This window comes from Macrobrachium rosenbergii, chromosome 45, assembly GCF_040412425.1.
Source record: "Macrobrachium rosenbergii isolate ZJJX-2024 chromosome 45, ASM4041242v1, whole genome shotgun sequence".
NCBI classification, from domain to species: domain Eukaryota; kingdom Metazoa; phylum Arthropoda; class Malacostraca; order Decapoda; family Palaemonidae; genus Macrobrachium; species Macrobrachium rosenbergii.
Window position 1 is genome coordinate 33,018,094 of NC_089785.1, and position 17,611 is coordinate 33,035,704.

Here is a 17,611-nt window from a genome sequence, read left to right on the forward strand (position 1 = left end):
CACCCCACCCTTGGAATACATGGGATGACCCTTGATGTAGTTACATCCCCAAAGTATCAATGACATTTCATATTACTGTATTACCTCCTAATTCCAAATATTATCAGAAAGTAGGCACTCATCAGTTCCCATTATCAACACTTACAATGTGAAAATATATATCAGAGATAAAATTTAACAAAAGTGGATAAATCCACACTATTTAATAGAGAAACAAATTATATACTGGTTGCAACGCTTGGACTTAAACATGAGAACACATTCCTGTGTTCAAGAGGCCCTTTATAGGGGTAGTAACCCTGGATGCAACATGGCATCTCCACCTTGAAAAAATCATATAGTTTTCATTTTCCAAAAACTTCAAACAGTGGTATGTGTTCCAAAGGACTTGCCAAATTTTCTTTTAAGTGAATGGTGAAAGCTGGGGCATGATAACGTTAAACGAGGCAGACAGCTCTGTGAGCAGAGACCAGAGGGAATGGATGGAAAGTTAAAGGCATTAAGTGATGCACCTCAGCCAAATTGTTTAAATCTAACCTACTACTACAGTAGTTTCTCTCTGAAAATTAAATGGTACCAGCAGAACAAAACAAGGTCATCATAACCCTGTCATATGAGGGATAACTTAAGAATCACCATAATGAACCACAGACAATAGGAAAGTTACCAAGTTCTTTTAAGGATAATAAAACCAGTTATTTAAAATTACTATTTTCTGGGTCAAGAAGAGCTATCAGCAACATTTTCTACTGTTGAAGCATCTGAAGACGTTAACTTTTGAAGTATGTCTGGATCTAATCTCTGCCTTTTGACATAATGCTCAACGCGGGTCTCCAAACTTTCTGCAAAGATAAAAGACACAGTGTCAGCTTTGTAAGCTCCTGAAATCCTAGTGAGTAAGAATCTAAATTACATACGGCAGTGCTAAGCTATTAATGGAGTATTACACATAAATCTGACGGTAGTTTTCAATAAATTTACTGTAATTTATGTTAACAATATATTGTACTTACAGAAATACAAATTATACCCATCAGTTTTGGGAAGTGAATGTGGGAAATCACCCACAAATACATAAAAGTACAATTCTGATACAATACATCACACTTACATTGCCATATGCCATACTTAAACATAGAAAAGTTTTCCAATTTTAGATTTTTTTCATATTCTATTAAAATGCCAGTCCCTTAAGTTCAATGAAAGCTCCATATGAAAACAGGCAAATAAAGAGCTTTGATGATCTGAGATAAACATTAAGGATTAGAATCTGGTTGAACAAACAATATTGTGAGTTCACAAGCAGTTACTGTACACCACAAATCAAATTTCTACTTCTTGTACAGCCAGCCCAAAAGATTCCACAAGAGGAGTAGTGCAGCAGATAAAATCATTTTTTCACTAAAATACTTCAGTTAATGATACAATAATGAAATTTGGTACATATCTTCTCCACAGGCCACTTTTTGAAAATTACTGGGTGTCCACTCAAAATTCCAAAATGGCTGCCGTTTTTCAAAATAGCCGCTAGTCAAGGTTTTAACATGAGACATGGGACTCATGTGTCTCTGGTCATGTTTTTATGCATTTGCTTCGGTTATACACATTTTAGGCAGAGTCACCAAGCAAACGTAAAATGAATTTCTGTTACAGATTTCATATAGCATATATAAAGAAAGATGGCATCCAATATGGCAGCAAAAACTTAAATAATTGCATCTCAGGATTCAGTAGGCATAGAAAAATGTCTTCCTGTTCAATATAATAGTTTGCAAGTCTATATATAATTTAGGTGGTGGTTTTATCTTTAGTTTTAGTTTAAAAGAGTAAATGTCAGCACACAACCAGGGTACACTGGTGACTTCACTGCTGTGTAACTCAGCATGGGGTTCAGTGTCAGCTAATCTTGCTTTACTTACGCTGTACCTAGCTTTGCTTTTGTGCAGTTTGGTAGTTTAGTGTCCCAAATGCTGTCGAATAGCCCCATATGAATTAGCGGGTAGAAAGTATACATATAGTTGGTAGATCTAGTTAGACAGCAGTGCCTGAATTGACAGGAGGTGCCACTGCGGGAGAACCGAGCCAAGGGTAAGTGGGGTTCTACATGGCTTGTTCATGTACTTACCTGGATGGTGTACAGATCACACGGGACTTAAATGGCACTGGATGAATGATTGAGCTAGGTGTAGGGTGACCGAACCTAGTTGTATCCCATACATCAGATTAAGGGGTTAAAGGATAGCCCCTTGGCCTTAGTCAAGAGCTCATAATGGCAAGTGTAAATTCAATCGCAGGCAAAAGGAAGACTGACTGGAGCAAATATTGTCTTTGCCAGAAACACAAGAAAAATGAAGGTCTAACTTCACCCTTGACCTCTACACATCATAATGCTTAACGTGATGGGTACGTAATGATTTCAACCAACGTACCATTGTTCCAGATTGGTGAAATGCCGCTTAACTTTGACCCAGCAAGGCTGGATGAAGGCAGTGGCATAGAAGCAACACTGCAACAAAACATGGCAAAATACCACAAGAGCTGTAGGGTCATGTTTAATAATGCAAAACTTGATCGTGCAAGAAAGCGAAGATGTACAGTTGAAGGTAGTGAATCACACGAAAAGCAAGCTAAACAGCGTCAAATGAGTCATGAAAATGAACTATATTTTTTTTGTGAAAATGGGGCACCTGTATCAGATCTTCAACAAGTAATGGAAAGTAGGCATCTAGCATTAGCTCATGAATTCAAGACGGGCAACTTTGTTGTACATAATACCAAGCACGAATTCTCAGCACTTTCTCTTGATCAAGCACATGAACAGGCAATTGCTGTCATTAAGGGTAATGGTGGAGCCACTGGGCTCACTGAAAATCCATCAGCCCTGAGGAGATGGATGGTCTCTGGCCCTGAGGTGAGTCATCTGGTGTCCCTTTACGACACTGAGGCATATATGAAAGAGGCTAGTGATCACTTTTTTCGCCATGAGCAGACTCCACATGCCCAGCAGACATTCTTGGAAAGGGTCCAGAAATTATCTCAGGTCCTGCAAGACTTGGGAAACCCTTTCCAGGAAGACAGTGAAGATTTGTTTGCAATAGACTCCAAAGATGTAGCTCATCCTAGCTCACTGAGCTTGATCATACTCACTTAGAGAAAGGAAAGTCCCAGTACAAGGAATTTGTGAAAGGTTTGGCTGATAATCCAACCTCATTCTACGAGCCCATCAGAAAGAACAGGCTTGACTTCTTCTCTCAAAATAAGCCAGTTACAGAACCATCAAAACAGAAACAGCTGAGAGAAAAATGTCAGCTTATCTCTAAGTTATTCATTTCTTGTCAAAGCAGGGAATGCGACCTGCAGGAATTCTTTAAGCATGAGAATCAGTTGTTCCCTACATCTTTGAGTGAGGGTGGAAAGATTTACAGCTGTCAGAAGTACCAACTCACCTCCATACTTGAGACACACACCTCACTTCTGGACCAAAAGCCCGAGGTAGATGACATCATCATTGATGCTTCAGCGTTGGTCCAAGCACTGCCACCCGAAAGATCTAAGACTTTTGCAGACTATGCAGCCCTTAACTTTCTGCCAAGAATTAGTGCCTATGCTATAGAGGGATGAAGAAATTTGTTTTTATTTACCATTTCCCAACGTTTTGTGAGAGAGAGAGAGAGAGAGAGAGAGAGAGAGAGAGAGAGAGAGAGAGAGAGAGAGAGAGAGAGTGTAATTGTCGTTGTGAGTGGTTCGGTTGTTGGAGTTGGTTTTACGGCTGTCTCTCTGTCTGTCGGTCTGTCGGGAGTTTTTCGTTTTTTGGGGAAGTCTTGGGCAGTTGAGGTCCAACCTTGAAAGTGAACGGGCAGTTCGTCTGGTTTTTTTTGTCTTGGGTACCGGTACCGATATTGATGGTGCATGTGTCTCTTTTTTTTCGTTCGTTGTTGGTGGAGGGTTTGTTTGCAATTTTGTTTTGTGGTTTTGTGTGCTGTGATTGGCGACCGTGGACCTTTACCCATCTCCAGCAACCGAAGATCAGGGTGAGTGTTGTTTTGTTTGTGGGTTTAAATTCCGCCACATTATATTTGGCGCCCAACGTGGGGCAGCTGGTATTGCAGCTGCAATTGAGATTGGTGGCTGGTAGTGTGACTGAAGAGAAGGATGGAAGAGGAACTGGTAAGGTTGAGAGAGGAGAATACGTGGTTGAGGGGTGAGAATGAGAGATTGAGGAGTCAGTTGGAGGAGGTGGAGGGAATGCTAAGAAGTGCAAAAGAAGAAATGAAAGGGGAGATGAAAGAGTCAGAAGAGAGAATGGAAGAGAGGATGGATAAAAAGTTGGAGGAATGATGAAAAGTGTGGAAGAAATGATGAAAGGTATGTTCAAGGGTGTTTTTGGAGAAGGGGCTGTTGGAGGCAGGTCCTCTGGAACGTGTGAAGGGCAAGAGAGAAAGAAAAGGAGGAAGAAGTGAATGGAAGCGTGAGTGATGAAAGTGATATGGGAATAGGAAGTAAGAAACGAGGAATGAGAGGCAGGGTAAGGAAAAGGGGAATGAAAAGCAAGGGAAGGAACAGAGGGAAAGTAAGGATAAGTCAGGGGAAGAAAAAGGGAAGAAGGGAAAGGGAAAGGAAACTGGTAAGAAGGGTAAGGAAGTGGGAAAGGCAGGAAAGGAGGAGGAGAGGGTGAAGGCAGTAGTGATAGTGAGGTGGATGGAGGTGAGTGGATAAAAGTGGATAAAAAGAGGGGGAAGAAGAGTGTAATGAGTAAGATGAATGTAAGTGCAACAAGTGGACTCTTTGTATTCGGAAGAGGGTATGAAAGGACAGAGTGAAAGTAGCGAGAGTGAGAGTGAAAGTGAGAAAGAAGTGAGAAAGGCTATGTATGTGAGGGAGGTACCCGGTGTGAAAGGTATAATGAGTATGGAAGTAGGGATGTGCATGATTTCTTTAGGGAGTATGAAAGGTTTTGTCAGGATAAGTATGGGGAAAGTAAGAGAGTGTGGGCACGAGAATTAGGAGAATATTTGACTGGGTTTTGCTTGATATGTATAGGGTTATTATGAGTGTGGGAGATGTTGAGTATGACAAGGTGAAAGCTAGACTAGTTGAGCAAGCGAGGCGTATGAAAGCGAGTGTTAAGTATAAGAGGAAGAATGAATTTGATGAGGCAAGAATGAAAGCTGGGGAAACCTTGTCACTGTATGCTTGTAGGCTGGAGACGTTGGCAAGGAAGAAGTTTGGGGATGATGGGATAGATGAATGTAAGGAGTTAGTACGGAAGTTGTTAGGGACAGTGCCAGATGGAGTTAGAGAATTTGTGAACTTGAAGCGGAAGGAGAAGAAAAGATGGACGAATGAAAGGTTGACTTGGGGAGAAATTTTGGAAATTGTAGAAGATTATGAGCTTGACAGGGTTATAAAAGAGAGCAGAAGTGTAAGTGTAAGGGCTGAGGTAGATGAGAGAGTACCAGAGTTTGGAAGCTTTAGGGATGCAGTGTTGAGGGGCCCAATGAGAATGCCGATAGTGTAATAGATAGGAGTGGGTTTGTAAGGGAACAACGGGTTGGACCGGTTAGGGATAGTAGTGTACAAAGGGGAAGGTCGATGAGTGGAAGTCGAGCGAAGTGTTTTAGATGTGGAAAGGAAGGACATACAAAGAATGAGTGTAGGTGGGCTTTGGGAGCGTGTTTCGGGTGTGGGCAACCGGGACATTTGGTAAGGGAGTGTACGAAAGATAGGGGGGTTAAATGCTACAGGTGCGGACAGGTGGGTCATATTGCTAATGGTTGTAGGGGTACCCGAGTGAATGTAATATGTGGCAACTGTGGTAAGAATGGGTATTATGCGAGAATGTGTTCAGAACCGAGAGCGAAGTGTGACGAATGTGGAATGGAAGGGCATGTATCAAGTGTATGTAGACGAAAGAGGGTGACTGTGACAGCGAATTCGGGAAACTGAGTGTGAAGGGGGTTCAAATGGGTGGATCCTCCAGGATGCAAGCGGTGCGTGTGATGCATGTACGTGAGGGGTTGTTGCATGAGGGAGGTTTTGTTGGAAAGACTGACGAGTGCATGAGTGTGCAAGTGTGTTGTAAGGGAGTAAGATTGATTGCCTTAGTAGATACCGGGTGTAGTATGAATGTCATATTTAAGAATGGATGTGAAATTGAGGAATACGTGTGAGATTAGGAACTGTCAGGGGAAGTAAGAGGGATTGGAAATTTAGGGGTAGCAGTGGTTGGAAGAGTGTGTGAACGGTTAGAAATTTGGGGTGTAGTGATGGATGAAAGTGATTTTTGTGTGATTGAGAGTACGAATGATAAATATGATATTTTATTGGAATGTGAGTTTTTGAAAAAATGCGGGATGGTGGTCCGTCCTAGTATGAATGTAATTGAATTACGTATGAAAGGGGATGTGCTTGGGGATTTGTATTTGGGGAAGGATGGTAGGGTTGAGCAAAAATTGTGGAAGAGAGTGCCTGTAATTGCGACAGAGAGGGTAAAAGTACCACATGAGATTGGAGAAGTTGTGAGTGTGAAAGTGGCATGGCCGGATAGCCTCGGGATAGCCAACAATGATAGGTGTGAGTATGTGGTTGAGGGAATAGACATAAATAAATTAGTCAGGGCAAATGTGTGTGTATATGATGGGGTTTTGAACATGGGAGATCCGAGGGTATATATAACGTCATTGCCGAGTGTCAGGAAGAAGCGAGTCCGAGGAATATGTGAGGGAGATTGCGGGGAATATTACGTGCGTTGGTGAATGTGGATGATGAGAGGTACGTGAAGGTACGGCAGGTGATGACAGGTGATTTGAAAGGAGTTAATGATTGGACGTATGAGGAGTTGAAGGAAAGAGTAAAGGTAGATGAAAATGTAAGTGATAACGTAAGAGAACGATTGAGGAGAATGTTGTGGGATAGGCGGGGGGCATTGAGTCGTGGAGACGAGGATTTTGGGGATCAAGCTTCCCGAATTTAAAATAGTTCTGGAAGACGACACCCCCATATATCAGCTTCCCGACATTTTTCTCCGTCTATCAATCGTGAGATAGAGGAGCAGTGTGAGGAGCTTGAGAGGGTGGGAGTGATTGAAAGGAGTACAAGCGCCTGGAATAGCCCCATTGTACCAGTACGTAAGCCAGATGGAAGTTTGCGAATGTGTGTGGATTATCGGAAGGTGAATGAAGTAACTGTGAAAGAGCGATTCCCGATGAATGTGGTGTCTGATTGTGTATACAAGATGAATGGAATGAAAGTGTTTACAAAATTAGATCTGGTAAGGGGCTATTACCAGATGCCTCTGGAGGAGGGGAGCAGGCATATTACGGCCTTTTCTAGTGGTTCCTGCCACTACCAGTTCCGAAGATTGAGTTTCGGACTGGCTAATGCGCCTGCTGCCTTCCAAAGGGCAATGAATGTGGTTCTGGCTAGGTTTGATCGCAAGAAGGTAACTGTTTTTATAGATGACATTTTGATTGCGAGTGAGACTGTAGAAGAGAATATGGAACTGCTTGAATGAGTGTTAGAAAGGTTGGAAGAAGTAGGAATAAAAGTAAAACTTGAAAAGTGTGCTTGGTTGGCTGGGGAGGTGGAATTCCTAGGGCATATGGTGAGTGGAAGAGGTGTAAGGAAGAGTGATAGGTTCGTGAATAAGGTAAGGAAATTTCCACGTCCCCCGGACCGTGCGTGAGTTGAAAGGATTTTTGGGTTTAATTGAGTTTGGAAGGAAGTTTATAAAAGATTGTTCAGGGATCGGGAAACAACTTACTGAATGGACGGGAAGAGAAATTGTGTAAGATTGAAATGGGATGAGCGAATGATCAAGCGTTCGAGAGATTGAAAGAGGAGGCTGCAAGAGACGTGGCGTTGGCTTTCCCGGACTATAGTGAGAATGCGAATAAACTAGAACTGTATACGGATGCAAGTAAATATAGTATGGGAGGATGCTTGGTACAAATGCAGAAGGCGAATGGGGAGAACAATTGAGAGTAATTGCGTATGTGAGCAAGGCGTTTGGAAAGGCAGAGTTGAAATATTCGGTGATTGAAAAGGAATTGGCTGCAATAAGGTTTTTTGTGAAAGCGTTGAAAGTATTTTTGTATGGGGTAGATTTTGTGATACGGACGGACCATCGACCGCTAGTATATATGGTTAAGAAGGAGAGTGTGAATGCTAGAATTGCGAGAACGATAGAGGATTTGAATGAGTTTAGTTTTAAGGTAGAGTATGTACAAGGTAGACAGAATATTGTTGCAGATGCTATGTCGCGTATGTGGACTGAACGAGATGATAGGGTTAGGAGCGACTGGGACCCGGACCAAGTACCTCTAGGATTTGTGGTAAAGCAACAGTATGTAGGGGAGAATCGAGTGTGGGAATGTCTGTTTGGGGGGTTGAGTAGTTTGGAAATAAATGGGTTGATTGACAGAGTACCTGCGAGCATGAACGAGTTGCATGAAAAGGTGATGAATGAGATGCCGGAAGGAGGAGTGCGTGAGGAAGGAAGGGAATTAGATGAGGAGGAAAAGTTAGTGAAAGTGTTGTTGGTAGTGGCGGAAATGTTTAAAATTACAGTACGATTGTTCTTTGGATGGAATAGGCCGGTAGAGTATAAAGGAAGGGTGAATGAAAGTGGTACGAATGTGATTTTAAATGTTCACTGTGGAAAGGATACTTGTAGCTGGCTGGTGAAGGTGATTGTGGGGAAAATGAGGGAATAAGGGGTAGGGTTGAGGATATCGTTGAAGATGAATGCGATGAGGATGGTTGTGAGGAAGCTAAGCAGGTGAATGTAGCCGTGAGAGCGTGTATGCACGAAGCGAAAGGTAAATTAGTAACGAACGTAGTGGTGGATCAGAATAAATATTGTAGTTTGGTAGACACGGGAGCACAAGTGTCGTTAGTGAGTAGTACAGTAGTTGGTGAATTGGAAAGGTGTGATTGGGATATAAAAAGAAAATCAACGAGTGTAAGGATACATGGTTTGGGACAAGGGAGTGTGTTAGTATGGGAGGAGGTACAATTAAAAATTCAGTTAGGGGGATTTGAAATAATACATAATTTTGTAGTCATGGATGAGAATGATATGCCAACATGTTTTTTATTAGGAATTGATTTTATGAGAATGCATGATATAAGTGTGGATGTCGGGAGGGGAATTTTAGGAAAGGGCGGCAGGGAAATAACAAAGGTTAAAGGAGGGGATGTGTCTAAAACTAGTTTTGTAGGTATGGTAGATATTGCAAGGAGTGAAAATGATTTGTTGAGTGAAGAGGAAATTAAGCAGATGCAAAATCAGTGCATGAAAATAAATATGTTGAGAGAGTGTGTGTTAGGGGGTGTAAGAGTAGGAAGTTGGCCGTCTGAGTTAGAAGTGTATAAGCGAAGTGCTAAGAGATTTGTTGTATGTAAAGGTATAGTTTATTTTTTGCATCAGGAAGGGATATGGGATGGGGAAGTGTATGTGCCAGTATTTTCGGAAGACGCAGCCGTGGGTATGTGTTTATTGGTGCATAATAGGTTTGGGCATCTGGGGAAAATAAATTATGGGAATGTATGAGAGAGAGATTGTATGTGCCTGGGTTGAGTAAAATTTGTGTGGATGTAGCGATTACGTGTGCGGACTGTCAGAAGGGTAAGTATCAAAGTGTGCATGTGAATCCACCTGTGTTGCGATTGCAGATGAAAGAGTTATTTGAGATGGTTGTGATTGATTGTGTGTCGTTGCCTGTGACTGCTAGAGGACATGTGGGAATGGTTGTAATGGTAGATCATTTGAGTAAGTTTGCATATGCGGTAGCGATTCGAACAAAAAGAGTGAGACTGTAGCGAAATGGTGGGTCAAGTGATGTTGCCAATGTGTGTGTGCAAGCCGACGCGAATGTTGAGTGACAATGGGCCTGAATTTGTTGGATGGGAGTTTGAGCAAATGTTGCGTGATTGGGGCATAGAACATGTGTACTCTACGCCGTATATGCCCAGTGCGAATGGATTGGCGGAACGAACGGTGAGAACGTTGACAGAGATATTACATATGATGAGTGAATGTGATAATGATTGGGATGTAAACGTTGGGCGGCGTTGTGGGTATACAACGCCACCGTGCATAAGGTATTGGTATGTCTCCGTGTAAATATGTGTTAAATTTTGAAAAGATAGTGAGACCGAGATTGGGTCTATCTGAGAATGATAGGGAGGTATGGAAGAAGGCGCATGAAAGGTTTGAAAGTTACAAGGTGGGCGAGAAAAGTGTTGAAAGAAGTAATCGAGAAAGGGCGGTTGAATGTAAATAAAGTGCGTGGAAAATTTGAGGGTCCGTATGAGGTGTTGGAAGTTGGTCCCAGTGGGCTTAGTTATGTTGTAGGGGAAGTATGTGTAGATGGTAGTGTGAGAGAAATGCGAGCGCATCACAACCAATTGCGTAGATGGAAGGATGTACCGGAATATGTGAGAGAGAATGGGGTGTGTAAATGGTTGATATCGAATGTGGGTGAACCAAGTATGCATGAGAGCTTGTGTATGGAGGATCAGCAATTTGTTTTGATAGAGTATGGTAAAAACGTAAGAAAGGGAAGAACGTAAAGTAAACTGAATGGTCGTAAGTTGTGTGATAGGGGTGTGAGTGCCAAAGTGGAAATGAGTGATAAAGCGTGTAATACGGATGAATGGGATGGTATGGATAGAACGTATAGCATATGCGGGTTTGATATAACTGAGTTGACTGAACGTGTAGGGGTAAGTGAACGGTTGGAGGTGAGCGAAAGTGTAAGAGTAAGAGAGCGTAGCAGTGATAGACAAGTGATTGAAAGCATGAATGAATCGTTGCAAGAATTGGAAAGGTCAATGAGCGAATGGGATGGGTTAGTTGAAGAATTGGGGGAGGTATTTGGGAACGAGTTAGAGGGTATAGATGAGATTGTGGATGAAATTGAGAGTGGTAATAGTGAAGAAGATAGCGTGAATCTGAGAGATAATGGAGGAGAAAATGTAAATCTGAATGTTGCTGGAAGAGAGAGCGAGTCTGAGAGAATGATTGCGTGCCCGCGAACGCGATCTAGAGGACCTGCTAGTGAGCATCCGTGGGTGTTGCGTAAGGCGATTTGAAAGGGGTGTGAAAGGTGTTGGTTGGGAAATGCTAAAAGGGGGGAGAAATATAGAGGGATGAAGAAATTTGTTTTTATTTAGCATTTCCCAACGTTTTGTGAGAGAGAGAGAGAGAGAGAGAGAGAGAGAGAGAGAGAGAGAGAGAGAGAGAGAGAGAGAGAGAGAGAGAGAGAGAGAGAGAGAGAGAGAGAGAGTGTAATTGTCGTTGTGAGTGGTTCGGTTGTTGGAGTTGGTTTTACGGATGTCTCTCTGTCTGTCGGTCTGTCGGGAGTTTTTCGTTTTTTGGGGAAGTCTTGGGCAGTTGAGGTCCAACCTTGAAAGTGAACGGGCAGTTCGTCTGGTTTTATTTGTCTTGGGTACCGGTACCGATATTGATGGTGCATGTGTCTCTTTTTTTTTCGTTCGTTGTTGGTGGAGGGTTTGTTTGCAATTTTGTTTTGTGGTTTTGTGTGCTGTGATTGGCGACCGTGGACCTTTACCCATCTCCAGCAACCGAAGATCAGGGTGAGTGTTGTTTTGTTTGTGGGTTTAAATTCCGCCACAATGCTAATGTGTAAAAGTCAACACATATTGTCTCTGATGTGTGTCGTTCACCAAGTCTGAAAGCAGATGCAAGGTCAAAAAGGGAACATGGGGGAAAATGCAAGGTGACAGAAAAGAACACCATTCCTTCAAACTGGCAAAACTTCTTAAGGTACAATGACAACATGTCAGAGCAGTTTCACTTCCTGGCAGACAAGATTGCTCAGATGTCTGCCCCAAACTTGGTTATTGTGACCAAGGGAACCCAAGCACTTAGCACTCACAAAGTGAGTCTACTTGAACTGGACAAATGTTCTCATGAGGAGGCAGACAGCCACATCTTCGTCCATGCCAGATATGTTGCAGGACAGGAGAGCAAGTCTATCATGGTCAAAGCCAATGACACAGATGTCCTTGTCATTGGCCTGAGTGTGTTCCCAACTCTGCAAAGCATGGATCTGCAACAGCTGTGGCTCACAATGAGACAATGACAGAGCCTTCAATGGACTGGCATTCACAACCTGTACAACAATGCTGGTCAAGAGAAGGCCAAAGGCATGCCGTTCTTCCATGCATTTACAGGTTGTGATGCGGTCTCGGCCTTTAGAAAGAAAGGAAAGAAAACATCAAGACATGGGACATTTTTCCAGAGGCCACTCCAATTTTTTCCACACTCAACAAGTACCCACCAACTATCAAAGATGGTGATTTCAAGATTCTGGAGAAGTTTGTGGTCCTCTTGTATGACAGGTCAAGCACTGTTGACAATGTGGATGAGGCCAGACTTGATTTGCTTGCCAGAAAGCAGAGACCATATGAAGCCATCCCTCCAACCAGGACAGCTCTGCTTCAGCACACCAAGCATTCAGCATATCAGGCAGGTTATGTACGGGGTCAGGCAATTCTGCATCTGCCTGAAGCACAGAGTCCAGCTGACTGGGGTTGGGAAAAGATTGGCGAAGACTGCAAAGTCTTCTGGACAGCCAACTCCCCCTCGCAAAGAGTTGTGAACAGCTTACAAAATGTGGCTGCAAGTCTGGTTGCCGTGGCAGGTGCAAATGCTACAGGCTTGGGCTTACAACCACAGCTTTGTGTAGCTGCAAATGTGAGGTGTAATTATAATGTGAGCTGTAATCATATGTTGCAAATGATGCTTCAGATACATCTGAATGAGAATTTTGTCACACTAAAGGGTGACATCCTGCATCTTTAAAATTTTGCATTCATTTCAGTAGCACTATGGGGTCCCTTTCCAAGATGTAATATTGATAATAGCCCAATAGAAATACTAGAAACAGATTCTCATAAATGTAGGAATAGATAAAAATTTAGTGTCTATCTTTCTTAGTTGCAGAGTTATCAAGCAAAATGTTTCATGGCGGCCATTTTGTACGCCATCTTTATCACAATGGTAAATATAGTAGTAGGAGCTCTGGTGACATCTTCAGTTACCTCTTCTACCCAGTAAGGCATTATCTGAATAATGATTGATGTATTTATTTCAACAATGATTTACTAAAAGTGTCAAAAATTGACACAACTAGCAGACATCTTGAAAAGTGGCGGCCACATTGAAATTTTGTGTGGACATCCAGAATTTTCAAAAGAGGCGGTTAAAATGAGCACTTGTGCCAAATTTCATGCTTGTATCACAAACTGAAGTATTTTTCTACTCATCTGCTGCACTACAAGAAATGAAAGAAGTTGGGAAGATAAGTAAGGAGAAACTAAAAGAAACAGATGTAGAATTAAAAGGCAGAAAACAATGTATTTCTGGCCAATGAAATTTAGCCAAGAATACGGAGTACCATCTACGGCATTCCCCACATGCAGGCCTCTGAGTTTAATATTCTGAATCTGTAGTCTGGTTAAACTACTTAATAATAATAATAATAATAATAATAATAATAATAATAATAATAATAATAATAATAATAATAATAATAATAATAATAATAATAATAATAATGGAGAAACAAATCCACAGTTATGTATATGCACATATATTTACAGATAAATCTGTAAAGAAAGTTTTTGGGAAACTGTTCATTTCCCCTTTTCAATCTGAAGAGATTGAAAAGGGGAATTGAACAGTTTCCCAAAAGCTTTCTGTACAGCTTTATCTTTAAATACAGGTAGTGCTCGAGTTACGATAATTCGACTTACGATAATTCGCTTTTACGGTGGGGTTAGCAATTAATATCGATACGACAATATTTTGAAAATACGTATTTTTAAATTTCGCAGGCGATTGGCGCAGGCAACAACGTACAATCAGGCAGCATACGGTGTACGATACGTTGGCCCGAGAGGCTGGAATAGGTACATTAATTCAATGAGCTAACCTCACCTGCTCTCGTTGTGTCGGAAGTTAAAATAGGTGTGTTCGTGTGCAATTTTTGTGCGTTTGTAAATACAGGTAGTGCACGAGTGACGATAATTCGTCTTACGATAATTCGAGTTTACGATGGAGTTAGCAATTAATACAAGTACGACAACATTTAGAAAACATTTTTAAATTTCGAGCGGGCACAGGCAACAGCGTACGCTACAGTTGCCGTACAATCAGGCAGCGAGAGAGACCAACTTCTTTTTCTCCATCTCTTTATTCCATCTTCTAGTTAAAAAAAGTAAGAGAATGATAAAAGTATTGTTAGTAACGTTATACTCTTGCGAAAATGCGTACAGCCATAAACAACCGAACGAGACTCTGTTGTTTTGCTAATAACCGAATCGGATAACGGTTTTTCTTGTATTTCAACCGTCGTACGGTTAAACAATTATCGTACTTATGTTAAAAATGACGTTAAGTACTGATATGTTTTTACACTACCCTTATCCGCTTTGGAGAAAAGATCGGCAAGGAAATATACTGCTACAGTAAATTTAAGCTGCAAGTTGTAGTTGAAGCTGAGAAAAGAATGTTCAAGCTGCTAACGACTAAAAATTATCGTGCATTGGCAACGTGGATGAAACTCGACAGCAAATAAAATTGGAAAGTATTTCAATCAAAACTACTGGGCATGAAAGAACACATATTACTGCCGTTTTCACGCCGATAAAAGATAAATACGAAAAGCTCGTAGTATGATGATGAAATCAAGAGAAAAAAGCGAACGGAATCTTGATTTTTTTTTTTTTTTACACAAAACAAAGGGCCAGCCACCAACGCCATCTATTAACGGAAAAAATTACTAAATTAATTTCACAACGAGACATATTTAAGTTACATTTCGACTTAAAAACACTTCGTATAACGAAAAATATATATGTCCCTTATAAATAAAGTATCTAGAGATTCATTTACACTAACTAGAAGCAAGAAATGCCCTCTGAACCGAGTTAAATGCGGCGAAATAAAGACCGCGTGATAGATTCCCAAACCAAAACATTTGATCTCTATGATCGGAGTTAATAATGCAAAAGCAATATAAGAATATTTACGATTAGATACAGTGTAGTAAAGCATAACTTTTTAAAAGATCCATGGAAAAGATGCACATTCGTTATTTTGATGTTTGTATAATGTAGGCTAGGCTACCGTATATGACATACGAAAGTGCAGGCTAGGCCTTGTTTGTTATTCAATTTCTCTTTATACTGACTTATGTCAATCTGCATTGAACCTGCAGAATTAGCTGACACTAATAATTATTGTACCATATATGTATAAAGTATACTGTGTAGTGTAGGCTAGGCTACCATATATGTATAGATGGTACTGATTACCCTAGTGTAGGCTAGGCCATATTCGAGTTACGATTTTTTCAACAAACGATGGGTTTTTTGGAACCTAACCCCATCGTAAGTAGGGGAATACCTGAATATACATAACTGTGGATTTGTTTCTCCATTTCAAGACTAAAGCTACTATGAATATTTTTTAATAATAATATTAATAATTATAAGATTAATAATTAAAAAATACTCATAGTAGCATGAATCTTGAAATGGAGAAACAAATCCACAGTTATGTATGGGTACATATATCTAAAAATAAATCTCTGTAGAGATTTATTTTTAAATATATGTAACCATACATAACTGTGAATTTGTTTCTCCAATAATAATAATAATAATAATAATAATAATAATAATAATAATAATAATAATAATAATAATAATAATAATAATAATAATAATAATAATATTTACAATCCATTAAAAGCAAAAAAATGTTTGGCAATTTTCTCACAAGACCATTTCTTTTCATTTTTCAACCACTGGTCATGTAACCAGGAGATAAGTCACAAAAGCTGAGTTGTCGACAAGACTTCCTTTCAGAAAGTGAATGCATATGAACCATCAAGCCTCAGGGATTACTTACGATAGGATAGGAATATAGAATTTACGAAAAAGGCCAAGGCCTGGGACCCTATGAGGCCATTCAGCGCTGGTAGGGAAATTGAGAGCACAAAGATTTGAAAGGCGTAACAAGAGGAAAACCTCAAAGCAGTTGTACTATGAAACAGTTGTTATGAGAGGGTGGATAGCCAGATGGAAGAAAGAGTATATGAATGGAGGTACACTAAAAGGAATGACAAAGTTAAGTATATCTTAGTTTAACCAGACCACTGAGCTGATTAACAGCTCTCCTAGGGCTGGCCCGAAGGATTAGATTTATTTTTACGTGGCTAAGAACCAATTGGTTACCTAGCAACGGGACCTACAGCTTTTTGTGGAATCCGAGCCACATTATAGCGAAAAATGAATTTCTATCACCAGAAACAAATTCCTCTTGTTCTTCACTGGCCGGTCGGAGATTCGAACTCGCGACCAACGGAGTGGTAGCTGAGAACGGAACCCGCTCACCCAGCGAGGAACTATGAAAAGGGATTGAAGCTATGGGCTGAAGGGACTCTGCAAAGAACTGCAAGTAAAGCCTACAGTGCACCGTGTGAGGTGCACTGATGGCACTACCACCCTATGGGGGCAGGGATTACTTAAAACAAATCTTTAATAAGCTGTCATATAAAACATATCAAAAGTGACATAAAAATATGACATTAAAAAAACATAACCAATTAAGGTTGACAGTTCAAGCACCAGGATCAAACCAGAAGTCATAGCCAAAATTATAACCTACTAAAAGGGGCTCTCATATTCCAAATAATAACATTACATGGCAACACATGACAAATGCAGCATTCAACAGCAATCCTCTAATATCATGATACACTAAGACAGTGATCTTTATTTTTGTGCCTGCAAACATACCACCTTTCATAATCTGATTTCTTACTACATCACTACGTGCATCAACATCAAATACAGCTACAGTACTTCACTTTTCTTTCTCAGTGCTGCTCTGCATTAACTAAATAACTTAAAACCTACTTACCACAAGTCGGCCTTAGGAGCAATGGACGGTATACTTTAGTTCTGGCACCAGAGACCAGAGTTTCACACTGGTCTTGAGGAATACATGGGCTTAAGACTTTTGCAGCTGAAGCAGCCGTACTTTCTGAATCCTCTAAGCTTTCAGTGCTAGAGACGCCATTTGCAGTAACACCATTTGCTTGGCCCCTATAACGAGACTCCAAATCCCATAGCATCCGTCTAATCATTGTGGTCCTGTTTAAATGAAAATTGTTAGTTCTTCCCTCATCACAATACAAACGCTCAGGTTTTAAGAAATCTTTGTCATTACTGCTGGGTAAAAGATGCATATGTTAAGAAATACTTTCGGTAAAAACAAAAAAAATTTTAGCTCCTAAGTTCATCACAAACTCCAGTTAAAGGCAAAATCTGATATGTAACAGACTTACAGTTTAGCCAACACTTGAGCATTCGTGATAGCCAAGTCAACAGTATTTTGACAATCTGTATCCTAAGCTAACCTGTACTTTACACTTATCATTCAATCTTATAGATTTATCTACAAAATACATCACTTCTAAAAGGTAGCCTAGGAAAACACTGTCTTAATGAGGTACCAGACTAAGTATTCTTAGAGTCTGAGGCCTTTTAAGCATGAAAAGTATTAATGGTA

General features: G+C 40.7%; 1 protein-coding gene across 3 annotated transcripts in view; it reads right to left on the reverse strand.

Annotated features, from left to right (window-relative positions):
* Nucleotides 1-695: 695 nt before the first annotated feature.
* The window catches only part of LOC136829891 (tRNA pseudouridine(38/39) synthase), a 75,484-nt gene continuing 58,568 nt past the window's right edge, over nucleotides 696-17,611 (reverse strand). For all 3 annotated transcript variants that reach the window (XM_067088971.1, XM_067088969.1, XM_067088970.1), the window contains exons 9-10: nucleotides 16,961-17,193; nucleotides 696-842 (exon numbers count right to left, since the gene is read on the reverse strand). In XM_067088971.1, coding sequence (XP_066945072.1) covers nucleotides 721-842; nucleotides 16,961-17,193 — 355 coding nt within the window. In that variant the 3' untranslated portion in view covers nucleotides 696-720. The remainder of the gene's footprint in view (nucleotides 843-16,960; nucleotides 17,194-17,611) is intronic.